The sequence below is a fragment of the Misgurnus anguillicaudatus genome, chromosome 19 (assembly GCF_027580225.2).
Source record: "Misgurnus anguillicaudatus chromosome 19, ASM2758022v2, whole genome shotgun sequence".
NCBI lineage: Eukaryota > Metazoa > Chordata > Actinopteri > Cypriniformes > Cobitidae > Misgurnus > Misgurnus anguillicaudatus.
The window spans coordinates 15,977,679-16,005,254 of NC_073355.2; the positions used below are offsets into that span (position 1 = coordinate 15,977,679).

Here is a 27,576-nt window from a genome sequence, read left to right on the forward strand (position 1 = left end):
GAACATAAACAATTAGTTAATTAAACAGGTAAACAACATAGAAATAAATGAATATTTTGGATAAGTGCAAAGGCACAATGTTAATATTTGCTTTCTGTTTGTTTTTGCCAGAAAAACATAATTAAGGTTTTTAGTCAGGCGTGTCTTGGACACCTATAAAGTTATAGCGTTGTTAACTAGGCTTATTGTAAAAGTGTTGCCTTTATATTTTAATGTATATTGATTTAACACTCTTAATGTTTTCATACATTTGCAATGTATAGTGCCAGTTAGCAGAGAGTGCTGAAAAATATCTCCAATAATGTAAATATGTTTGTTTGCTCATAAAAGGTCAAAAACACCGATCTACTAATGTATGTATGATGAATTAGGATATACTTAAGCAATTAATTAAGCTGCATGAACATACAGTACTTAAAGCATACATTTTTATTTAGATTTTAGAATGAGCACATGTCATTAGTAATATAGGCTATATATGCTATTATATATATATATATATATATATATATATAGTTTTGTAATTATATTATAAAATATTTTTGTTCGTAGCCTATAGCCTAAAAAGCTTCAACGATGTAAATGGCATGTATTTTGAACGTTTTAAACAGTGAACATTTGATTCAACAAAATAAAAACCATCCAAATTTCAATTCAAACTGCCATGCTTGTAAAAAGCTGTAAAATATTAGATGTCCTGTATATTTTACTGAGTCTTCATTCAGGGAAATAACGCTGACAGCGTATGTTCTTAATGTCATATACATTGGTCATTACAACAGAATGCAGCAGACACACTCACCTTAACTTTTTCTATAAACCCCATCCTGCTCGAGTTAAACATAAACATTGCAAATAACATAAGTAGCAGTTAATTTGCATACACATCTCATACAGCAAAAAATATTTTCAAATATAATTTTAAATATACTTTAAAATATACAAAAAATGGCCAAAAAATGTATTTACTGAAATATACTTTGAAATATGTTTACAACAATGTATTTTTAACCAATATATTGTTTGGCCATTTTTTGTATGTTTTGAAATATATTTTGAAAATAAATATATTTTGAAGTATTTATTTTCACGTGGCATTGATACAAACCTGTAAACATAACAGGTTTAAAAAGTTAAAAATTAATTTTATTTATAATTTTATATGTAATACATTGTTCAGTATATTTTATACAAACTTTTATATTTGCGCAGCGAAAATATATATTTTGCCGCATGGGTTGTAAAATTACTAGTAATGTGTTTGTTGCCCCTAAAATACATTTTGAAATATATGTTAATATATGAAGGCTAAAAAAATTATTTTAAAATTCAAAAATATATTTAATTAAGCTTTATTTTCTAAAAATGTATTAAGGATATATTTAAAACATATTTTAGCCAAATATTATTATATATTTTTTTGCCGTTTTGAATGTCCTAAAAATGAATCTTGGGTGACCAATATGCAGTAAACCAGGTGAATTTAGATCATGTATGTATGTCATTGACACCTCTGTAGGTTGGGCATACCAACATTGCCACCAGTGGCGTCACTCATCGCTGTTACGTTGATGTCATGCGCAATCCAGTCATTTATAGATCAGAGATCAAAACCCTTTCGAAAACACATAAGCAAATATTATAAGTGGGTATTATTTCACATTACCATTTTTTACCATCATAGCATTTAATAAAAGAAAAACACAGATGATCAATGCTTTACATGCTTTATTTACTTCGTTTTTTGTAACTATTATCAGTATATTATCAGTATATTTAACCACTTCCACACACAACCACTTTCTCAATCAGAATTTGATGACATTGCACTTCAATCTGGCCCCTCAAGCCAGCACCTAAAAGGAAAGAGCCTTAATTGGCAATAAAAAGGGTGGAGCGTCTGCAAACAGGTTTTTGTTTAAACCACAACCACATCCCCATAATGTCAGTTTCGTCATAAGCACCCTGTCCCTGACTGTGCATGTAGATCACTAGATAGTGGCATAGTGTAAATGTCAAGACGTGTGCAATGTACTGGTATATGACTAAGAGCTGCAGTAATAATTATTTTCATCTTGATTTTACATTTTGGTGAACAATTGCTAAATGGAAATATTATCACGGTAAGAATGTTTTACTTCTCCTTTAAAAACGCTTTCACCTGTTTGTTTCTCTTTTAAACTCGACAGACAACCTGTTTTGCTACAGCGCTTCTTGTTAGAGTTTCAGATATAGATCACCTACACATTTATGATTTTAAATCATTATTAATGTTTATGTTTTAAATAGTAATTTTGTAAAAACATATTATATTTTTATTTTGTTGTTGTTATTGTTACTGTATTTATACGCTATTGTTTTTTTATGTGAACATTTGTAACATATTAACACATACTGTAACAATGTTTAAAAACAGTAAATTAACAATAAAATCTTTATTTTTTTTATTCATTGCAGTTTGTATGTGGGCTCTGTAAAATGTGTCTGAGCAAAGCTGACCACAGATTCTTCCACTGTTATTCCATGATGTCTCTATGGCAAACCATAATCTTATTTGTTGTTTGTGGACTTATAGAGTGCAGTAAGTTCAAATGTATTGCATATGATTTCTGCATTTTTTTTCTGCATCAGTTTTCCTTTTTAAACATGTGACTGTATGTTTAAAAATAGCGCATAAAAATAACACCACTACAGTAAAAACAATGTACCGAAGTGTTGGCCCGTGACCCATGCAGGTGTTGCATTGAGAAGAAATGCTGCTGTTTCTGAAGCTCACAAATGACCGCATTTCTGTGTCACACTTTGCAGATGACAGCGTGTGCGATGTGACCTGCACCACAGACTTCATTTCCACACTAAACTGCTCTAAATCTGACTTGGCAGGAACAGCATCATGTTTCATTGTGGCCAACTGCAGGTACAGATCTAGCACATCATGTTCTTACTTTGAGTCGTGCCAATCTGGAATGACACTCATAGATGAATGTGCTGAATCATTACCTAATCTCTTTTTTTATTAGTTATATTTTGTTATTGAGTGAAATAATGTGTTGTTATGTTTTCCAGTGATGAATATGTTACTGTGGAAGGGAACTGTAGCATAACATCATCACAATCCTGGTGCACAATAGAGCCAGAGGGACTGATGATGGACTATGATACCAAATGCTCTATAAAAACAACACAGATGACCAAACAAGGGGTTGCAGAGACCCCAATAACTAAAAACATGCTTTTATACAAATCTAGTAAGTGACACTGGTCAGTTGTGTAAAATATAAGCATCATATAGAGTGGAGTAAAATAATCTCTTTTTTTTTTTACAAATTATAATCAAACAATTTAAATAAACATTTTGAAAAGGTTGAATTTATTTGTTATGATCTGACAATATGTAATAAGCATCGTATGTGCTTCTGGGAAAGCTGTAAACATTTGCATTAGAAATAGAAATAATGCATAATATTTTGTTTGTAACATATCTTTGTTTGAAATATTTAAAAATCCTTTGTTCATTTGCAGTTTTACATTTTGATTTGGCTTTTACTTCATACACTCTTAAACTTCATACACTCTTGTGTCTAGTTAACACATCTAGTTATTTTAACACATCAGGTGTCATTTCGTGTTGATTCTGAGTTCATATAAAAAAGGGACAACACAAGATGTGTTAAAACAACACAAAGTGTGTTGTTCCAAAATAACACACAGATGTGTTGTCCTTAACTTGACAAAAGATGTGTTTTACGAGTGTACTGTTTTAATACGGTATTTTTATTGTACGTATGCAGCATTCTCTAACATTTGTTTACGCTTCTTTGTTACAGTAAAGCTCATACAACCTTTCAACCTAAGTGTTGAAAAAATTGACGAGGGTTTCAATCTCACCTGGGATGTGGCTTACACAAGTCACGAACTGTATGAGAAACTATACTACAGAGTACGATTACGAATTAAAGATGACCCCAGCGAGGTAAACATTCAACTCTTCTGTTCATATAGACACGAAAAGTTCACATGTATTTAATGAAACTTCTGATTTTGCAACAGAAGGAGGAGATTTTCACTCAAGACCAGAACCAACAGTCAATGGTTTTACTCAGTGAAAGACTTCTGCCAGGCAGACAGTACGTGGCCGACGTCCAAGTCGCAGTCCATCCCATGACTATAAAATCCGAGTGGAGTGAATGGAGCAACAGTGCCGAATGGACATGTGACCCCACCGGGTCCGAACAATACTATCTCCTGCTGTTAATGGCAGTACCCATTGCAGCAATTGCCGTGGTGCTCCTGTACAGTGGAAAACTGTAAGTATTATTTTTTTTAATATAGGCATATGTCATGTGACCCTGGACCACAAAACCATCATGAGTCACTGGGGATATTTGTAGCAGTAACCAAGAATACATTGCATGGCTGAAAGTTGGATCAACTTAAAAATGACTTCATTTGGTAGCAACTAAAAAATTAAGTTGTTTATATGTTTAAGTGAAAAACACTTTCGGGTGGTTTTCTTATAGCTTAAACCAGGACTAGGCCTTTGTTAAATAAGGAAATATAACTAGTTTTAAATATATATATGTATAATAAAGGCTAGATGTCTCACCCGCGCTGCTGGCCAATTGAGGGTACCGTCCGAATTTGGCGGCCATCTTACCACAGGGCACTCGCTCACTCGTAGCATTTCGTTTAATGGAGCATGTACTTTTAAATGACCATAACTTGCTAAATTTTCTACAGATTTTCAAACGGTTTGGTTTGTTATAAACGTCAGAGATGTACCTATGACACTGTATACTTAATTCTTAATAATTTTCATGAATCACGTTAAAGCATCCAGAATCATAGCCAAGTTAATAACGTATGTAAGAGACCAAACCGTTTGAAAATCGCAGAAAATGTAGCAAGTTATGGTCATTTAAAAGTACCTGCACCATAAAAACTCAATGCTACGAGTAAGCGAGCTGTCTGAGGTAAGATGGCCGCCAGGTGATGACATTAGAGACTCAGCCATAACACATCTAGCCTTTATTATACATATCTATGGTTTTAATGAACATACCTTACTACAAACATTACTGGCATGCATTTTGAAGAAAAACAAAGGGCACTGATGTGTTTTAAGATATGTCAGTGCAAGTTGTTTTTTAGCATTTATTTTAGTCTAAGACTACCCTGCTGAAAAAAACAATAAAACTATTACAGAAAATTCTAATGGTTTCCATTAAAATACCAATAGGAACCATTAGCTTTTACCATTAAAACCACTACACTGTAGTGTGTTTTGGGCCATATTCCATTAGAACCAATACATACCATTAGATACCAACAAAAACCAATACACTGTAGTGTGTTTTGGGCCATATTGCAACCAATAAAGTTCCCAATAAAACCAATAGAATTTGGTGTCTATTGGTTCTTTAGCAGGGCAGTCAGGGAAATCGCCCCATTAAGTGTTACTACAGTAATTGAAGTAGGTTTATCCAACTTTTCACTTTTTACAGTGTACCAAAAATCATTAGGAAAACAAGTCAAGATCGTGTTGCATGAAGATATATAAAAAATGCATTTTTCATTAGTAATATGTGTTGCTAAGGACTTCTGACTTTCTGACTTGCGATTTTCTATTTTCAAATAGTTGTATCTCGGCCAAATATTGGCCTATATCCTAACAAACCACACATCAACAAAAAGCAGAAATGTATTCTGCTTTCAGATTATGTATGTCAATCTCAGTTGACCCTTATGACTGTTTTTGTAGTCCAGAGTCAAATATTTCTTTATAAAGATATATTTTTCAGTTCAGACACTTTTGCTTTCAAAATTCAAATTCGAGGTTGTAACAATTCAAGGTTGCATCGGACCGTTTGACCCGTTCTGAGACTTCAGGGAATGATAAAGCACCGATTTGTGATAAAGGGAGAAGTGAAGAAAACATTCTCAATATGACTGTCACTTTATTTCACTTTGAGTCACATGAGACTCTCTATAAGTCATATGCCTGTGGGATCTTTATTGACATTTGGCTTTCTAGAAAGGACCTTTTTAGTTATCTCTGGCCATTCTTAACAATCTAAACGATAACGTACTGAGAAGATTGCTTTAGAAACCAACGCAGCGGTAGAATTAATGAAAGCTCGCCGATAAATTGATAGCGCCTCCTCGAATATGTTTTCCAGTAATCGATATGACTCAATTTACCGTATATGAATAGTCCCTTCTCACCTCCTACGTTCTGAAAAACCACAAGAGAAGCAGCTACGTTCTTGCAGACAGTTTATTTTCATGTAGGTCAAAGACTGGAGGAAGTCAAACCTACATGGTTTGCAGATGCATTGACAACTTCTCGGTGCACAACAACTAACGCTTTCATTTCATTTTTTTTTGCACTTAAATAGCATGTGTACCTACACTAATGAATGCATTCAATTAATCTTTTTGCCTTTTTTCCACATACAGAGGGGGAATCAAAAAGATGTTATTATGGCAACACATCCCAAGCCCCCACGACTACTTCACACCGCTTTACCATACACACCAGGGCGACTTTAAGGTATGCTTTTCTTTTTCGGTTTTTAACCAACTAGGCGTTCCTCTAAATCTGCATAAGCAGAAGTCGCAATGTGTGTGTAAGCGCGATAATGTGCTTTGTTAGGGGACTTCCGTGTGCTACCTCACTCGTGAGAGGGGAATGTGACATTTTGCTAAATGAGTCAGTCTGTAGGGGCTTCAAAGAGCAGGGAGGGCTCACATATGCACGTCTGGGTGAGACTGTATTACATGTGCAAACTGAAAGTAGCAGCTTTCCCCTCAAATGGAAAGTACTATGAGTTCAAACGCAAGCTCTGATAAAATGGGGAGATATAAATAGTTGTTTTTAACTTAAGGGGAAATTTACTGAATATTCCACCGGTTTAAGTGAGTTCTTGCTTAAGCTCGCCCTACAAAACAAAAATGGAGAGCTTATTATGAAACAAAGGTTTTTTTGTATTTATTTATTTGTGTGCCACTTAACTACAGTAAGTCATTCTTATGAGATATTAATAACACCAGCATTTCTGCTCTTATGAAATCATCAATGAACTAGTGAGATCTGATCTTTATTTATTTATTTATTTTTTGCAAAGTTGTTAGTGAGGAAATAGTGCCAGCTACTTGACTTCAAACTGTGAAGGCAAATGTATTCCAGCAGGGGACAGTAACGTGCTATTTTAAGACCAGCAAGAGTCGTGATTCACAAAGTGTAGAGTTGAAAAAAAAGTTTTAAAAAAAAAGTGTAAAATATATGCACAGGTAATTTAAGGGTATTTATAATTTTCCATATTGTGAATGAATAATGCATTTGCAATGGGCCATCAAGGTTCATTTTGCGTAAATTGCTCCATGACGCCTTTCTTCATTTCCATCACCCCCAAATCTAAAATAAGATTTCTCAGGAAATTGGAAGAAATTTGAATATATAAAGCATTCAGCGTTTGATTGTCATTTCTATCTGAAGACCAGCACCTGCACACTCTCCCCGTATTGGGTCAAAAATAGATGAACCCAACTCGTTGGTTTTTAATTTAACATATGCTGGGTTGGTTAACCCAATGTTGAGTCAAATATGAACATTTTCTGGGTTAATAAATCCATCATCTGGGTTGATCCAACAGTGAGTTTATTTATCCATCAGGTCCATCGATTGTTTAATTACATTTTTATTAACACCTTAAAAATGCATGTCTTTTTATAAAAATCCTTTTTATAGGATTGTCATAAAGTTGCTTGCAAATGGTACTGTAACATTGCAGGAAGGCAGAGGACTAGGATCCAAATGCAGCTTTTATTTATAAACATAAAACAAGACAAACAAAACAGGGAACAAAATAATCCGCAACAGAAATCAAACCATACATCCAACAAGAGAACTGAAACACTAGGCTATTTATACACAAGGGAAATGAGGTACAATCAGACAAGGACCAATGAGAAACAGAACTACAAAAGACTACAAACATGGATGACAGAATACATGACTTCAAAATAAAAGACTAGGACTGGGAAACACAAGACATATAGCATATGTAACATTCACATACATGCAATGTACTTTTCTTTCAGCCTATCCTACAAAACCTTTATTAACAAAAGCTCCCTTATATTTGATATTATTGTAATGTATTAAACCAAAGTTTTTTAATTTACAGATAATTATACAGCTACAGCTATAATGTAACTCCATGATATATATAATAGCTATATAAATTCATAAACAATAAATATACTATACCATAAACATACAAAATTGCTTTACAATTTTGATCCATTTTAATCAATACCTCCAAGACTACAACAAATCTAACTTCGGGCCAACAGGCCTTCTTTATTCAGTTACTAACCTAATGGAGTTTATTACCATTAGACTACCTAGTAGTGACCAAAAGTGATGTCCAAGGGAAGAAATTTGAGCAGTATTTTTTTTTTTTTTTTGAGGGGACATATCATAAAAATCTGACTTTTTTCATGTTTAAGTGCTATAATCGAGTCCCCAGTGCTTCTATCAACTTAGAAAATGTAAAAAAGAATTTAGTTTTGGTAAACCATTCTCTGCAAGCATGTGAAAAGTAGCTGTCATTAAAATCTGGCTTCCCTTGTGATGTCAGAAGGGGATAATACCGCCCCTTAATCTGCACTATCCAACCACAGCACTGTCATTTAGTGCAGAGATCAGCTTATTTGCATTTAAAGGGACACACTCAAAAACGGCACATTTTTGCTCACACCAACAAAGTGGAAATTTTAACATGTTATAATAAATTATCTATCTATCTATCCATCTATCCATCTATCTATCTATCTATCTATCTATCTATCTATCTATCTATATATATATATATATATTTATTTTTATTTTATTTTTTGAGCTAAAATTTTACGTACGTACTCTGGGGACCCCAAAGATTTAGTTTACATCTTAAAAAAGTCTTATGAAATGTCCCTTAGGTGAAATCAAACGATCATGAAGTATATGGGATGTAAAGCAATGACAATTTGAGGTGAATGGTAAACAAAAAATGCAACTTTTAAGGAGTTTATTGGACAAAATAATTTGGTAATTTGGTATAAGTTGTGTTCCTGTATAGCTCAAAAGCGCAAAAGATCATGGGTTTGAACCCAGGGATACAAGTACTGATAAAAAAAATAAACTGTATTGTAATGCACTGTAAGTCGCTTTGGATAAAAGCATCTGCCAAATGCATGAATAAATAAGCAGGCAAACCATATTGCATTAGGGAATAAGGGTTTTATTAAAATATACAGAAAATGCATAGAAAAACAAAGTTACCAAAGCATACATTGACTACAATTGAAACTGTTAATAATATTTTTTAAATGTAATATTTTTTGTCTTGGGCTATATCTTCTTAAACTTTGCACATGTGTTGCTGTTGTTGTTGTTTTTTTGCCAAGCCTCCTTAAATTTTACTCAAAGCTAAGCTTGAGTTTATAGTTCAAACACAGCAATGCAACCTTGCAATGTGTAATATTGGCCACTACCATATAAAACAATATGTTTCTGTGCTGTATTTCAGAAATGGGTCGGGCCGGTCCTGACCTTCAGCAGCTTTGATGTCCTTGAGAAGAACTCCATCGTGCAGGTGCTCTGTGACAAGCAGCAGCCTGAAAAGTCAGAGGAACCTGTCAACAACCGGAACGCTCAACACCGAGACTCCAGTCCTAACAGTCCGGCGAATCAAAACTCCTCCAAATTTTACTTCGATGGAAGCGGCAGTCAAGTCGTCACTCACTCCGGTGGCCACATATCGATGGACACGGTTACGGTGTCTGGTCAGGAGGGCATCGTGGCCGACTGGTCCAGTGAAAGTCACCGACGGAGCATTGAGGACTTCCCCAGCCGCGAAGACGCCGATCGGAGAGCGGACGAAATCGCTGACGGGCAGCTGAGGGCTTTACTACCCAATGGGAGGGGGAGTTTACAGGACTGTGATGATTGGCATGTACAGGATCACATTGAACGGGTTTCCCTGGTCTCCTATAGTTCTAATGAGAACTCCGACGATGGTTACCCTCAAATGGGACTGGATTTAGACACCATAGACAGTGGTTTTCTGGAGTCAGACTGTTCAAGCCCTTCAGCGTTTGATGAGAAAGAGCAGATGGAGACTGCGTCACTAGACGGAGTGGGAGTTTTCCACTCAAATTATGTCAAACAGTGGGTGTCTTTTACGGCGGTCCAGGTCGATACCCACAGCTCTGGATAAATAGCTGCTGAGGGGAACATCTGCTACATCGAAACAGCCTAAACTGACATTTAAAACAGTATGAAGGCTTACACACAAAGAGCTAAAGACATTGAAAGCTGGCTCTTGTGCTGTGTTTGTGGACCAAATCTATACAATTTGCAGGCTTGTATGAAATATCATTTTATGATCATTTCCAGTTTAGTCCATCTACTATCCATTTTATAAGTATTCAGGACTACATTGTCACAAATCATAGTGCCTTCAAAAAGTATGCCAAGCGTGCCGGTGTATCTTTCAGTGAATTTGCATGTTTCCATCATAGACTGTAAAAAATATGGACGTAGTGTCCGTGACGTCACCCATAGGTTTGTGAAGAGCTTTTTTGAAGCCAATAGTTGGCGGAGCCTGTTGTCGCCATTTTGGCCATGCGTCACCGCGCATCACTCGCGGATAACCTGAAACTGGGTAAAGAGGCAGGACGTGGTGAAGCTGATGTGGCTGGTTACTGAAACCACGTCCGCCTAGCTTGACAGTAGTGACAGCAGTGGCAGTTCACCCTTTACCATACCTTTACAAAAAGTAACCATTGTTTTACTACACTGTAAAAAATGCTTTGCTGCCTTAAAAAATTTTGTTGAATCAACTCGGATTTACAAGTCATTTCAACTTACTTTTATTTATCTTGACTAGAGATAAGTTGTTATAACTTATAAAATTAAGTTGACTTTTCTCAACTATATTTTATAAGTTATGCCAACTCATCTCTGATGACATGACTTGTAAATCTGAGTTGATTTAACAAAAAAATTAAGTCATTTCAACTTACTATTATTTATCTTGACTAGAGATGAGTTGTTATAACTACAGGTGAGTTGTTTTAACTTATAAAATTAAGTTGACTTTTCTCAACTATATTTTATAAGTTATGACAACTCATCTCTGATGACATGACTTGTAAATCTGAGTTGATTTGACAAAAAATTGGTGCAGCAAAGTATTTTTTACAGTGTACAAATAAAATAAAATCAACTGTGGTTCACTGTAAGGGGTGCTTTGCTGCCTTAAGATTTTTTGTTGAATCAACTTGGATTTACAAGTCATTTCAACTTACTATTATTTATCCTGACTAGAGATAAGTTGTTATAACTACATGTGAGTTGTTATAACTTATAAAATTAAGTTGACTCTCAACTATATTTTATAAGTTGTGACAACTCATTTCTGTTGACATAACTTGTAAATCTAAGTTGATTTAACAAAAAAATTAAGGCAGCAAAGTATTTTTTACAGTGTAGGTAAACAATAGTTAGCACAAATTACACAATTAGTTTTGCTACACTGTAAAAAACAAATTAAGTTAAACAATTTCAACTTGTTTTTTAAATGTTATGTCAACTTATCAAAGGTCACAATTTAAAATAGTAGGTTGAATTGACTTGCAAAACCAAGTTGTTTTATTTTCATGCTCCATGTTTTTTTTTACAGTGTACAGTAGTACTTTTTTGTAGTAAAATGTGGTAATAAATACACCAAGAAACATGGTTACTACAGTTTTACTATAATGAAACCACGATTCATTTTCATAAGGGTAAATGTATACTCTTAAGTTATACACTAGCGCTTGCAATCACTGTATGTGACAACGGGTTCTGTTGTTGTATTAAGACATTGTTCCAATATTCGTTTTCTATCTTGCTATATTTTGAGAAAAGTCTGTTAGTATAGCGCATACTTTTATTGCACAATGGGAAATAATGCCGCCGATGCATTTTCAGTTATCTGATTAGACTGGGTCGCAATGCACTTGTGATGTTTTGTCAGAGGAATCCATTTATCACAAATACATTTGCTTTTGCAATCATTTAGCCGTCGCATGCAACGTTTCAATTGTTATCTATTTTTGCTGGCTTGAGCTCACAGCAGAGCAAGATAAGGCATTTGTCACAGCCACACATAAAATGCCACCCACATGATAATACTACGGGTATTTCTACCTATCAGATCTTCTGTACAAAAAAAAAACTTCTGTACAAATTATTCACTGAAGTCAGCAATCCTAAAGACTGTTGTAGAAACTTCAACATTTTCTGTTATGTTTCTGTGATAGCAATCTCTTTGTTCGAACAAACATGTGAAAAGATGTCATGCACTTTATTATCATCATGGTTTTATTATTTAATGCTCACACGAGGCACATTTATATATGATGTCAATCGATGCATGGAGGAGTAAAATCTTTAGAGGTGATGAACTTGAATAGCAAATTTTAAAGTAAACTTTATGGTCACTTGATAAACACATGAACATGATAAATCCCTCGTATTATGTTCCAGGTCAATATGACTCAGAAGAACAGTTAACATATGATTTTGTTCTTGAAACTTTGTAATTTTTTCTCATTTATGGCTATAAACATGCATGCAAAGTTAGGTTACACTGATGTGTTTTGAAGTGTACACAAATCATTTTCTACCTATTTTGATGTTCGCGGGTCAATTTGACCCACACTTTTTTTGTCTTCCAGGCAACTGTACAGACCCAAATACAATGTATTTCTTCAGTGTATGTTGCTATATTGGTGTTCTACTATCCTTGAAATGGAGTAAAAATGCTTCTCCTCACTCTTTTCAGTACTCAAAAAGACTTTTACAGATATAGATGGATCATTCCTATTTACAATTTATATGAAAAACTACTTGTTATGTTTTTCTTCCAGACATTTTGTGAGTTTTCTAGGGCCACGAACATGCATGCAAAGTTATGATACACTGATGTGTTTTGAAGTTTACACAAATAATGTTTGTTTACGATTTTCATGGGTCAATTTCACCCATATTTTTTTGTTCCAAGGCAACAAATTAAATACATTTATTGCATATATGTTGGTGTTTTACTACCCTGGGAAGGATAAAGTAAGCTTTTCCTCACTATTTTCAGTACTGATAAAGACTTCCTCAGACACAGAAAAGTAAATATAGTATAGTGAACTATAATTTCTATTTTTAATGTATATGAAATACTATTTAAGCAGATGAATTCAGACCCACAGAAAATACAGAGATGAATACAGGTGTTGGGAAAAAGACGCAAGTTGTGCCCCACAAAACATGACACCAAAACAAGCACCAATGCAAGAAAGCAGAAAGCATGCTTTGCACATCAAATAGTGATTTTTTAGGAGTTAATTTGTTCAATGAGTCTCCAGTCACATTAGCTACAAAAGTAAGCGACACCGAGTGACACGCACTTGCTTGATAGGCGTTCCTGGGTAGTATCTAACGCCCCATTCAGACAGCCAGCGACCAGTAGTAGCAGAGCGACGCAATCTCATTAATTTCAATGGAAACCGGGCGACTTCCGGCGGCAAGAGCGAAAGTGACCGTTGGCGACCATGGAGAAAGTTAAGAAAAGTTTAACTTTATGCAAATGTCGAGATAATTTCGGGAGCGACTACCAATGAGAACGAAGCAGTGGAGTTCACGTCATCCTTCTCTCGGCATTACTGTAGGGTGACGCCCCATTCAGACAGACAGCGACCAGCAGTAGAGGAACGACGCAATCTCATTAATTTCAATGGAAACAAGGCGACTTCCGGCGGCACTAGCGAAAGTGACCGTTGGCGACCCATGGGCGTGTCCAGCGACGCGAGAAACTTAAGAAAAGTTTAACTTTTTGCAAATGTTGAGCTTATTTCGGGAGCGACTACCAATGAGAATGAAGCAGTAGAGTTTACGTCATCCTCCTCTCATCAGTTACTGGAGTGGATGGTACTCATTTGTTTATGACAACCAGATTTATCACGCTTTTGAAAGAGACGGGCGACACACAGCGTTAGCGTTGCTGGCTCTCTGAACGAGGAGTAAGCCTCTTTCAGACCACCAGCGACTTTCTCGCTGTGTGTCGCCTGTCTCTTTCAATGAGGTGTTTCTAAATCTGGTTGTCATAAACGAATGAGTGCCGTCCACTCGTAACCAGTGTTGGGGAAAGTTACTTTTAAAACTAATACATTACAATATTAAGTTACTCCCCAAAAAATTACTAATTGTGTTACTTGGTTACTTTTCAAGGAAAGTAATGCTTAAGTTACTTTGAAGTTACTTTGAAGTTACTTTTGAGAGGCTATAGCTCTTTAAGGCCTTGCAGATGTTTTTATGACTGAAAAGTTCTGCATTCAGAAAAAGCATATTTCATCACAAAAATGTCGAGCTCTGGCCTGCCATCTCAGTTTCTGACTCAAACTGTTCCCACACAGTTGTGTACGAGAGTGCATAATGTGACTACGTTTAGTTTAGTTCAGTACATAATTTTTTTATCTAATTAATTAAACTAAAAAAGTAACTTGCATTACTTTTTTGAAAAAGTAACTCAAATATTAATGTGTACATTTAAAAAGTAATATTATTATGTAATGCACGTTACTTGTAATGCGTTACCCCAACACTGCTCGTAACTGACGAGAGAAGGATGACGTGAACTCCACTGCTTCGCTCCCATTGGTAGTCGCTCACGTAAATCACGCATCATTTTTGCATAAAGTTAAACTTTTCTCAACTTTCTTGCGTCGCTGGACGATCGCCAACAGTGACTTTCATTCATTTCGGCGGATGTCGCCAAGCTTTTATTGCAATGAATGAGATCGCGTCACTCTGTTACTGCTAGTCGCTGTCTGTCTGAATGGGCTGTTAATTACAACAGTTAATTTTCAACCATTTTTTTACCCATTTTTACATCTACTGCCGGTGCGCGCAGCATCAGGCGCAAACAAACATGTTCAAAATTGTGGTAAAATGCATTTAAAAAAAAATCATACTTTTTGATAAGTGTTTGTAATGTGTGACAAATACTGATACTAAAATGGTCCTGTTCATAACTAATTCTTTATGTTTTTCATAATGTGATATTTAGGGAATTGCATTGAATGCAATTAGGGCCAGCTTGACCCGCTCCATCAAAATCATCACAGAAATCGAACACAATACAAGGGTTAAGAATTAAATGCTTAAACTAAATGCTTTATAACTACTCAACCCATTCTCATGATTTATGTATAAATAGCACACAGTGTGAAAGTTGTGCAATACATATGCCAAATTCTAATTTTGCGTGTTTATGATAACGCCACTCCTTCCTGTTTTTTTTACCATTGTCGCTTGGGTTGGGGTTTAGAAGAACTTTTTGATACATAAAATGACCTCCTAACCCAAACCCCAATTCTAACCCCAGCTCCAAGTGACCATGGTTTAAAAATAGACAAAAACCTGTCCCCTTTTGACCCAACGCTGGGTTGAAAATAACCCAGCATTTTAAGAGTGTACACAAAAAAAAAAGGGCAGGGCACACTCTAAAAAAGGCGAATTATTTTGAATCCCAGCCGGTGGATGAAATTAAGAAAATGTTTATTTTTGAACAAACAATAGGTTAAAACAACTCAGCATTTTAAACAACTGAGCATATGTTAAATTATAATACCGCCGCTCAGTTTCATCCCTTTTTTAATAAATAACCCAGCATTTTTGGAGTGCACAAGCAAGCATTCCTTATGATGTGGTTTTGGCTTTAAATTAGAAGTCGATATGCAACCTCTTTGAAATTGAAAGCTACATTTAAACAAAAAAATTTGAAAAACAAAACAAAACAAAAAAACTTTTGTTTAAATGTAGCTTAAATAAATTGATTGCGACCACTTACCTTAAAAAAGAAATGAACTGTCTGCACACTTGAATCCTTAAAGCAAATTTAATCACCAAGCTTTCGGTCAAGCAACCAACCTCAGGGCATACAGACAATAAATGTAGTAATCAACGTAACTGTGTTCAAACACATCAGGACAATCAACAGTGATTACCACACCTGTGAAAGCCAGGTAGGAAAGTTGTAGTCCAATGCTGGGAGTCCTGATGTGTTTGAACACAGTTAAGTTGATTGCTACATTTATTGTCTGTGTGCTCTGAGGACCGAAAGCTTGGTAATTAACTTTGCTTTAACCCCCTGGGGTCCAAAAACGTGGCGCCGCGTTTTGACGTGTTTCGTCCTTATCATGGCAGAATTAACTTAAAATACTCCATCATTAATAATCATACACTTGACATCATTTGATACTGTAAAGGGTCTTCTTAAATTTGTGTACATTGACCAAAAACAAGAGATCTTTGTGTTTTTGTCAAATAAAGAAAATAAACAGGGTATGCATCCAGACATTTCTGTCTCTGCCAGCTGTCTCTCAAAGCACGTAAACAAAAATCAATTGAAACTCTGCGAATACTCTTCACACAAACATGATACACATATCCAAAGAAAGCCTGAAATGTCTACCTTTAAACAAGCTAATTATAATCGAAAAACAAATGTTGCCTGTTTATATAATCTGCATTGAAGTAAAGAGAGTACAGATTTTCCTGGCTGAGCTCATTATCTCTAATGCGGTCACGCCCACAGGCTGTTGGCATGGTAATGAACAAAGGAGCAGTTCAAACCATAACAAACAAAGCGCAAAGTTTTATCAAATTTAAAGACTAAACTGCATTTTTTGGATGATAAACTTTATACACACATGTGAAGAATATCTTCATTTATGTCTGGACATTGAGGAAGAGAAGCGTTTATCTTTAACGTTACCCAAGAAGAAGAACAATGGAAGACGCACTGGAGGAGGATATATTTCTGAAGTCAGTAACCTATTTATCCTCATTTATATTTGCTATCATGTAATATGTACATGATAGTTTATCTGAATGTAGTGCTATCAGTGATATTTACCCATCAGTTATATATGGAAGGGTTTTCTGTTGACAATTTATACTAACAGCTGTTTATAACTCTCTTACAGGTCTGCATCCCTCTCATCAGTACAAAACTATGAAGTGGAAAAACATATTCACACTTTTTGGACATAAAGTTATATGGTAACATAACCCACATGAAGTTTACAGCTCTGTTGTGTATCAGTTTCTTAGTTTATACAAGTTAAGTTTTTGAATAGAGTTTGTTTCCAAATAAACTGAAAATGTCCTACTGACCTTCATTTCTATTTTGATTATATTGTTAACTTCTTAATAAACCTCAAACAAACATGTATACATTTGTCCTCACATTTTTTACTGTAGTTCCCTCTCAGATTCCTGCCTAAAGGCTCATTATGCAGCTCATTATGCGAGTCTTTTGTTTCCTGAGCTGTCAATCAATCCTTCTCGCATACAGCCCCTCTAAACAAGAAGTGTCTTACAATTTCTAAATCAATATATTGTTTTATGTGAATGAGTAAGCAGAATGATTTTCACATCATTTTAAAGAAAAAACTCTAGACTACTAGATTCTGTTTAGAAAATTAGCTTTTTCAAAAACCACGCATAAACATTTTTCTCTCAAAAATACAAACATGTACATACATGTAGCTTATTTTAGCCCAGTTTGTGCTTAACGCAGTGGTATGAGACACTTGCCATTATAATGTTTTAAAGCAACTGACAAAAGACCAAATGTAAGAGCATGTCAGAACCTCTGCAGTGTCCCCAGAGGGTTAAGGATTCAAGTGTGCAGACAGTTTATTTATTTTTGGATATTTTCAGTCTTGTTTGTCTGGCACCTTGGTGATTGTGAGTGTGGTGTAACTCGTTTAAAACATTTAGACCACTTACCTTAAAAAACTGAGTGAATTAAATGAATCATTTTTTTCAGTGGGGAGACCACAGATTTACTTAAAAATTTTTAAAAAGTCTTGTGAAATGTCCCCTTTAAATACTGCATGTTTGAAAAGTCCTTTAAAAGGTCACATGACTCTTTTGCCATTTCCTATGCAATGTTGGTTTTTAATGCCACCTCAACTCATCAGAGATTCTTAGATAACCTATAGTGGTTAATAACTTCTACGTAAACAGGAACTGCTGGGTAAAAAGCTTGTATATAAAGCCTGCTTGATTTCTGAATGATGCTTTTCATTGTCTCAGACTTTACCATTCATGTAACAATGCTTCAGAATAAATTCGGTGAGTTGTCGTAAGACCGTCTTTATTTCTTTAAGGTATGAACTTATTCATTTATCTAAAACAAAAATGTACCATTCAGATATATGCTGATTTACATCCTGGGTCTTGCTTTCGAGCTAATAAGCTTCTTTAAAATTGACTGAGTAAAACTATGAGATTGTATTATTTTGTACCAGGCTGTACAGTACCAGAACAATGATCCTCGCAGGAATTCTCTACATCTTTTGGACTACAGGCAAAGCTAATTCACAGGGTAAATCCTATTAGTCAAATCTGCACTGTCATGTATGTTGGACTGCATATTCAGCGATATATAACCATTTTTCTGTTTTGTTTTTATTCTAGCTTTGTCTGAATGGCACACTTGTGTTACAGATTACTGGCACACAATCAGCTGCTCGGTAAAATTAGCAGTCCCTTCCTCCAGATATACAAACACATCCTACCAGCTGGAATTTTACTGGGTCGATGAAACCATGTAAACAAACCACGGTTTACTAATTCATATAGATTTTTAAGCAGTGCAATCATTTAAAGACTAAAACATGTTGAATTTTTTACTTTGGCACACAGAAATTTTACCTGCACACTTCAAAGAGCAGACGAAGTTCACAGGTGTTCCATTCAAACAGATTCTTACAATAGTTTCATGGATTTGAGTAGTTTTATAGTTACACTTCATTATTCAAAAAACAGACAAAATTTATATCCTTTGGAATCACCTTTTAAACCAGCTAAAAACAGTAAGTAGATTTTCACATCACCAGAAAAGATTTACATTAAATACAATCATTATGTTTTACTAAGATGTCAATTTTTAGAAAGTCTCTCCATCTCTCTTTATTTAGTTAAACCAAACGTCCCATATAACCTGACATTGCAATACTCAAATGGAACCTATGTTTTCAATTGGACAAATGGATATGAAGATCACGAATACAAAATATCTATTCAAGAAGCCTTGGTGTATAACTTCTTGTACTTTAAAGAAGGGCATCGTGGCAGTGTAAGATTGACGATTCTTCATGAGGTTCTAAATAACTGAGAGAACCAAAGCAACATGTTACACCATTGTATTCTGCTATGAAACTGACTTGTCTTCTATGGATTTTCAAGGAGCCCCATTCTTATTTAGAAAAGGAAATTAGGATTGACGAAACAAATCTTCATTCTGATTGTAAGTACATTGCTATGGTGAGGACTGGGATGCCAGCGACTGTGAAATATAACGGAACATGGAGTGAATGGAGTGTTCCCGTTGAATGGAGGACAAAACATAGAGGTAAGTGGTATACTGTGTTTTGCTCATTGATATTTCTTTTGTTATGCTTTTTTTGAGATCTCATGTATATCTTAGAAAAAGATTTTGTTTCTGTTTTCTTTATTAAGATAAGCTCAATCAGGCTGATGTTTATCCTGGTAAGATTGCCAAGATTGCCCTTGGAATATGTCTAATCCTGGGACTTTTAATACTGCTTTTGTTTGCTCCTGCTGCAAGGTATTTGCTTTTCATATTTACGAAGCTGGTTGCCAGTAACTTACTGTAGAAGGTAAAGACTGAACATGTTTCATGTTCATTTAACTTTGAACAAACTATTGCCAGCAAATAACATAAATGTAAAATGTACAGTATAAGTTACTGGCAACCAGCTGCCAGTAATACTGTCATTTCTACAGACATTTACAGTGTACAGTACATCGTATTGGTTGGCAAAGATAACTTTTAAAAGTATGTTATATTTAATTTCAGAATGAAGATAAAAGAAATTGTATGGGTGCCAACACCAGAAACATACTTTCAGCCTCTCTACACACATTACCAAGGCAATTTTCAGGTAAGATACAGAATTAAAGAGTAACATTATAACAGAAAGGCACAAGAAGGTACAAAAGGTACATACTGGTTCCTTAAAGGTGCAGTGTGTACATTTTAGCGGCATCTAGTGGTGAGGTGCTGGTGAATTGCAACCAATGGCTCAGTCCACTGCTTACCCCTCGTGTTTTAATCACATAGAGAAGCTACTGTAGCCGCCACCGGACAAACATGTCATCGGAGACAACTTGGTAAAAGGAGTTTGTCCATTAAAGGTTTCTGTAGAAACATGGCGGCACAAAATGGCGACTTCTGTGTAAGGGGACCCTCTGTATATGTAGATAAAAACGTCTCATAATAAACACATAACAGTAAATTATGAAAGGTCTTTATACACTACTGATAATATAGTTTTGTATTGTTTTGCATTTCTGTCAAGAGATCCTTCTAAAAAAAATTACACACTACACCTTTAAAGGTATCTGTGGGTCAATGATGTGACGTTAATTATTTTGTGTTTGCATGGATAAATTAAATGTAAAGGGTTAAAATAAATTTGCAGATTAGTCTTTTTTGAGGAACAAGTCTACAATTTCTGGTTTTCTTTCATATTGAAAGAATATTTGAGGGATAATTGCAAAAATGTCAATGTGATGTAACCGCTCTGTGTCAATTGGTGTAACTAGTATTTTTTTATTAAATATATTCATAAAAAATGTGGAAAATACAATCATCTAGTTTAGTGTAATATGATTTTTTACATACATTTGTCGAAGATTATTTAGAAAACAGAGCTTTTTTCAGCATATGTCAGGACAAATATTACAAAAACGCATAAAATTTACATTTAGAAATAACTAATAAAATTATATTTTAAAACGTTTTTTGGATTACACTTACATGCCATCAAGGTGGATAAAATATTTAATATTTCTCATTCTTTGACACAATTAGCGGTTCCACCATTTGACATTTTCAGGTCTTAACTTTCATAAAAATGGTGCAAACGTAATTTTTTACTGCATAAAATTAACAACACTGTATACACTGTATGAAATAAACCTGATGCATGCTTTTAAAGCAAGGTTTTTTAATATAAAAACTTCATTGTACACTTTTAGAAATAAAGGTACAAAAGTTGTCACTGGGATGGTACCTTTTACAAAGATCCTAATATGTACCATTTTGGTACATGGGTCAGTGGCAACCTGATCTCACAAAATATGTTAAATAGTCTTGCATTATTTTGCTCAGTTTTTCGTGGCGTTGTCGCGTATTTCCACCATTTTGCGTGCCAGTGCCACGCATTTCTTTTCCGTGTCAGTTTCACGTATTGGTTGCTCAACTGTTTTTTTCTATTTTCTTACAATTGTCGCTTCGGTTTGGGGTAAGAACAACTTTCTGTTATAAAATAACATTCTTACCTAACTTTAACCCTAACGTCATGCAACAATGGTTTAAAAAGCAGACAAAAAAATAGTGTAAACCAATATTTAAAGTGACATCCTAACGCAAACAGCAAATTTAACCCCAAACCGAAGCGACAATTGTTTAAAAATAGGAAAAACAGTTGAGTAACCAATACGTGAAACTGACACGGAAAAGAAATGCGTGGCATTGGCATGTAAAATGGTAAAATACGTGACAATACCACGAAAAACTGAGCAAAATAATGTGTGAGATTATTTGTGAGATCAGGTTGCCATATCAGGATCTATGTAAAAGGTACCATCCCAGTGACAACTTTTGTACCTTTATTTTTGAGAGTGTACAACAAAGTTTTTATATGTAATGTACAGTAATATACTGTACATGTGTAAAAGTTTGGAGACATTTTCAGATATTGTTGTTCCAGTAGGACTACACTTAAAATATAAAAATAAAGGTGCTTCATGATGTCACAGAAAAACCATTTTGGGCTGAATGGTTCCATAAAGAACCTTTAACATCTGAAGGATGTTTTTGTTTCACAAAGTAATCTTTGTTATATGTTATAATTGTTTCGTGTAGGAACCTTTCACTGAATGGTTCATTGAGGAAACAAAAATGGATCTTCTATGGCATTATAATTCATTGGCAATCACTGATCAGGACATTAATGATGCAAAGAAGTTTACAACACTCTTAAAGTACTACAAAGAATTCTCATATAATCCTTCATGTGAAGCTTCTCAGATGCTTAGAGGTACAGTAGTTAAACGTGTTTAATATTTACAATTGGGAGCAGTACAATTATCATAATGACATCACATACTTGAGGATTTTTTTGACTAAAAGTCAGTTGCAAGAATTAAGCCTTGATTCAGGCCACACTCCTTTCGATTTTTGGGGAGTGCAAATCAGTTCGAGGACTCGGGCTTTAAAGGTGCATTGTGTAACTTGACAGAAATGCAATATAATATACATAACTATATTATCTGTGGTGTAAAAGACCTTACATAATGAACTGAATTGTTTTTATTACCTTATTAGCTTACTGTCGCCATCTTGAGTACCTACCGAGTACCAGTAGGCTACTGACAAGTATTAGCTAGCTTGCTACGATTTACGGATTTCTTATCTTTTACTGTCTATGATTCTTACGGATACAGGAAATGGCTACGAAAGACAACATTTCGCACCTCGACTGAATGAAACGAAACGCTACTTATAAAATATGTTGGTTAAGGTGTGATGCCTACTCGATCCCTGTTGTGTTCTTTCACCCGCTGCTACCGAACTACCTCTATTTTTACAACACTAAGAAGGCACGACACAACATGAAACTTTGCTCGAAGTATCACCTCAAAGTATCACCTCAAAGGTCAATATTGTTTTTCACTTGCGACAAAACAACAAATTATCCGTGAATTTATATGGAACGATCGATACATCTTGACTGCCAAAACAGCCAAAGTCAGTTGTTCAAAACCTTCTTTTTAGGAAACTCTAAAGGATTATTAGCAACACCTGTTCAATTTCTCATTAATGCAATTGTGTGGGGGATTTTTTCTTGGCACACTTTAGGCCCCTTAGTACCAATTGGGCATCGTTTAAATGCCACGGCCTACCTGAGCATTGTTTCTGACCATGTCCATCCCTTTATGACCACCATGTACCCATCCTCTGATGGTTACTTCCAGCAGGATAATGCACCATGTCACAAAGCTCGAATCATTTCATATTGGTTTCTTGAACATGACAATGAGTTCCCTGTACTAAAATGGTCCCCACAATCACCAGATCTCAACTCAAAAGAGCATCTTTGGGATGTGGTGGAATGGGAGCTTCGTGCCCTGGATGTGCATCCCACAAATCTCCATCAACTGCAAGATGCTATCCTATCAATATGTGCCAACATTTTCCTAAGAATGCTTTCAGCACCTTGTTGAATCAATGCCACATAGAATTAAAGCAGTTCTGAAGGTGAAAGGGGGTCAAACACAGTATTAGTATGGTGTTCCTAATAATCCTTTAGGTGAGTGTACATATCTGTACCTAAATGATGCATATTAGGGCATTTTCATCCTAGTAACAGGTTTTGTACATTTCTTTCTGAGAGTAATGGTGGTGTTTTTTACATTAAGGCACCAATGTCCTTCAAAACAAATACAAGCAAGATTTGTACGTTATTTATTCTATAACTTTTGGCCCTCAGTGTATATAACAAAATTAAATAATTTAGTCCACATTGGTTCATTAGACTTAAACATTGAAATGTACATGCTTATCAAGTATACAATAATAGAAACTGACTGTTTAATGTTTTCTTGAGAGTATTAACTTTTTATCTTTTTTTGTTCCAAGTTTTGGGTTTTGCCAAAATGTCCATTACAAGATGTTCATGTTATGGAGGAGTTTGCAGCAATTGACAAGATTGCCGAGCCCATAACGAAACTGCAGGATCAGGAAGAGAAATCAGACATGTGTCCCCCAGCCCAATTTCACACAACTTACGTTGGCCCCACAACTGAGCTCTGGGCCCCGTGCCAAATGTCCAAAACGTGCAGCGAGACGAGTATCCCATGTGAGGACTTTTCATTGTTCTGTGATGCTTTCCCTGATAAAGTGGACAACCTCTTCCAGTGTCTGACCACAGTACGCTTGTGTGAGGATGATAATTTCTCTTTGAAAGATTCTGTACTCAGTCTCAAGAGTCTTGAGAGCCTTGAGAACCGTGAGGTGTCTGAAGCACCCATCATTTTTAATCCAACGCCTGTGTGGTTCAAGCAGGATTACTGCACTCTCACAGAGACTCCTGCAGGTCCTGTACCCACCTTCACCAAAGATGTGGAGCTGGATGGAAACACATCTAATACTGAAACGCATACTCAATAGAGGAGGACATGCCACTTTCAAATAGACAGGCTATAACTGTATATAAAACACTGTGATTTGATTTCTTATATTATTAAGTGCAGGAGTTGCCTATAGGTTCTGAATGCATGTAAGATATTTTACACAAAGCTCTTGGACTGAACTTTGTAGAGCACTTATTGACAAAACAGCATACGTGATAAATATCTGAAATACTGCACTGAAAAAAAATGACTTTCTTACTTAATATTTTTCAGTAAAAATATGTAAAAAAATTTAAATTAAGATGTATTTTCTTGATGAGCAAAATGACCTAAGTAGTCTAGTTTTTAGACAAAAAATGAAGAGTTTCGTTGCAAAACGAAATAAATCAATTTTTTAACATTTTTGTCAAAACATGTTTATTATTATGTTATCATGTTATTATTTTGTTTTATGGTGCTATTTAGCTGTATTTTTTAAGTTATGAAGGTTTAAATCAAAATAAACCAACTGCAGTTGAATTGATATTAATTGGAATGCACAACCAAAAAATGAGATTTCTGAAATTTTTAATTTTTAAAATGGAGTTATCTTGTTTTGCAATGAAACTCTTCAAATGTAAACTTTAAAGGGGCCATGCACAAGACTTTTTTAAGATGTCAAATAAATCTTTGGTGTCCCCAGAGCACATATGTGAAGTTTTTGCTCAAAATACCATATAAATAATTTATTATAGCATGTTAAAATTGCTTTCTGTGTGTCTGGTGACAAAGACTTTGTGAGGTAGAAGGCAACTGGAGCTTTCCAATGACCCTGTACGCATACCACCATAAAAACAAGCATCACTCCATGTTGTGTATGTTGTTAACATTGTTATTTAACTACATTTCCCACAATGCACTTGTAACGTGTGTTTCCGGATATACATGTTCCGGTGTTATGATTCTAACGCATGCGAGTAAAAGAGCAGTCACGTTAAGTCCGTGTGTGTGTCATCATTTACTGAATGTCTCGTTATAATCTCCCAAAAGACACAATAAAGTGGCGACGAGGATGGGATATCCCGTGTGTTTAAAGATGCGGAAATGAAACGGCTTGACGGCGAGATCGCTGAAAGACGCGAATAACAGTCTGCTGCAAGTTCACGTGTTGGCTGATAAGCGGGGAGGAAAGACAACGATTCAGATAAGTGACTGAATTGATTGTTAAACGAAAGAGAACGGCTAAAATGGCATCAGTTTATGGAGATTTGGGTCCCTTTGAGGAAAGCAGTGAGCAGTGGTGTTCTTACACAGAAAGATTTGAATACTTTGTAGCAGCAAATGCTATTACTGAAGCGAAAGTTGTACCCACGTTTTTAAGTGTAATGGGTCCAAAGACATATACACTGCTGCGTAACCTACTGCAGCCAGAGAAACCTGGAGAGAAAACGTATGATCAAATAGTGAGCACTCTGAAAGCACATTTTTCACCAAAACCCTTAGTAATTGCAGAGCGATTTCGATTCCACAGACGAAATCAGCTAGAAGGGGAATCTGTGGCAGTGTTTGTGGCAGTGCTAAAAAAATTAGCTGAACACTGTGAATTTGGTGACGTGCTCAACGATACACTTCGGGACAGATTGGTATGCGGACTACGCTGCGAGGGCATACAGAAACGATTGCTAACAGAGAGCAACCTGACACTACAAAGAGCAATTGAGCTGAGTGTGTCTATGGAATTGGCTGCTAAGGAAGCCCAGCAATTAAGTTCAAATAGTAAAGTGTATAGGATGGAGACAGAAAAACAAACTGAAAGTAAAGGTCCATGTTTCCGTTGTGGTAAGACTGGACACTCACCTGCTTCATGCTGGTTTAAGGATATGGAGTGCCGCAGCTGTAAGAAAAAGGGACACATTGAGCGTGCGTGTAGAAATAAAATGGAAAAGAAAAAAATGCATCAGAAACCAGTTTTCAAAAGGAAACAAAAGAAGAGCATATTTGCAGTCGGACAAAAAAATAAAGAGAGTACTGACACATCTGATGAAGAATTTCCTTTGCATGTGCTCACTGTCGCAGGTGGAACGAAGGCTTATAAAGTCACCGCGCTGCTGGAAGGACAGCCAGTGAAAATGGAAATCGACACTGGTGCTGCTGTATCGCTGGTGTCGGAGGCGGTATACAGCGAAATACTCAGCCACCTGCCACTCAAACCACCTGATGTTGTTCTTAAAACTTATACTGGGGAATCAGTAACTATGAAAGGACTCACCCAGGTAACAGTTGAACTGAATGGACAAACGAAAAAACTGCCATTGTATGTGGTTGCAGGTGATTACCCCTCACTGATGGGACGTTCCTGGTTGGAGCAACTCAAGGTGGACTGGTCGACCATACATATGATGACGCCTAAAACTCTGGATCTTGAAGGTGTCCTTGCAAAACACAGTGAAGTTTTCAAACAGGAGTTAGGCAGCATGGAAGGAATCACAGTAAAATTGAATGTAGAGCAGGGAAGTCAACCAAAGTTCCTAAAGCCACGACCCCTACCATATGCACTCAAACCTAAAGTAGAGGCGAGCTTGGCTGAACTTGTGAAAAATGATGTACTGGAACAAGTCAATGTGAGTAAGTGGGCAACACCTATCGTTCCAGTTATAAAGAAGGATGGAGGCATAAGGATCTGTGGGGATTTTAAAGTTACTGTAAATCCCGTGTTGTCAGCAGAGCAATACCCCTTGCCTCACATAAATGACCTTTTTGCTGGGTTGACAGGAGGACAAAGATTTAGCAAAATCGACCTCAACCAAGCATACCTACAGATGCATGTTGAAGAGCAGTCCAGAGAACTTCTCACCATTAATACGCACAAGGGACTATTTAGGTACAAACGTTTACCTTTTGGAATAACTTCAGCTCCATCTATTTTTCAGCGAGCTATGGATCAGATTCTTGCGGGACTTCCAGGAGTTGTGTGTTATCTAGATGACATTCTAGTGACAGGCACAGATGAACAGTCGCACTTACAACACTTGGATGCTACCCTTGAGAGACTGAAAGAATACGGGCTAAGAGTGCGCAAGGATAAATGTGAATTTTTCCAGCTTGCAGTCGAGTACTTAGGCCATGTCATTGATGCCTCTGGTCTGCATACGTCCCCATCCAAAGTCAAGGCTATTGTGGATGCTCCAATACCCAAAAATGTCAGCCAGTTACGGTCTTTTCTCGGCTTACTGAACTATTATGGGCGTTTCATCCCAAATATCGCTACGCTGTTG

General features: G+C 35.8%; 2 protein-coding genes across 3 annotated transcripts; both read left to right on the forward strand.

Moving 5' to 3' along the window:
• The first annotated feature begins 1,090 nt into the window (after window positions 1-1,090).
• Window positions 1,091-11,594, forward strand: il21r.1 (interleukin 21 receptor, tandem duplicate 1). Its single transcript, XM_055189841.2, has 8 exons — window positions 1,091-2,123; window positions 2,458-2,581; window positions 2,809-2,917; window positions 3,067-3,248; window positions 3,828-3,973; window positions 4,051-4,307; window positions 6,460-6,553; window positions 9,576-11,594. The coding sequence occupies exons 2-8, from the start codon at window positions 2,479-2,481 to the stop codon at window positions 10,263-10,265; spliced, it is 1,581 nt and encodes a 526-aa protein (XP_055045816.2). The 5' UTR covers window positions 1,091-2,123; window positions 2,458-2,478; the 3' UTR covers window positions 10,266-11,594.
• Window positions 11,595-18,028: 6,434 nt separating this feature from the next.
• On the forward strand, window positions 18,029-24,886 carry il21r.2 (interleukin 21 receptor, tandem duplicate 2). 2 transcript variants are annotated; one of them, XM_055189876.2, is made up of 9 exons: window positions 18,029-18,264; window positions 18,406-18,482; window positions 18,575-18,707; window positions 18,803-18,972; window positions 19,078-19,235; window positions 19,346-19,511; window positions 19,619-19,727; window positions 19,980-20,064; window positions 23,829-24,886. In XM_055189876.2, exons 2-9 carry the CDS (start codon window positions 18,425-18,427, stop codon window positions 24,357-24,359), a joined length of 1,410 nt encoding a protein of 469 aa, XP_055045851.2. In that variant the 5' UTR covers window positions 18,029-18,264; window positions 18,406-18,424; the 3' UTR covers window positions 24,360-24,886. The 2 variants fall into 2 exon arrangements, with proteins under 2 accessions (XP_055045851.2, XP_055045858.2); XM_055189883.2 differs by having other exon boundaries at window positions 18,029-18,229.
• Window positions 24,887-27,576: the final 2,690 nt, after the last annotated feature.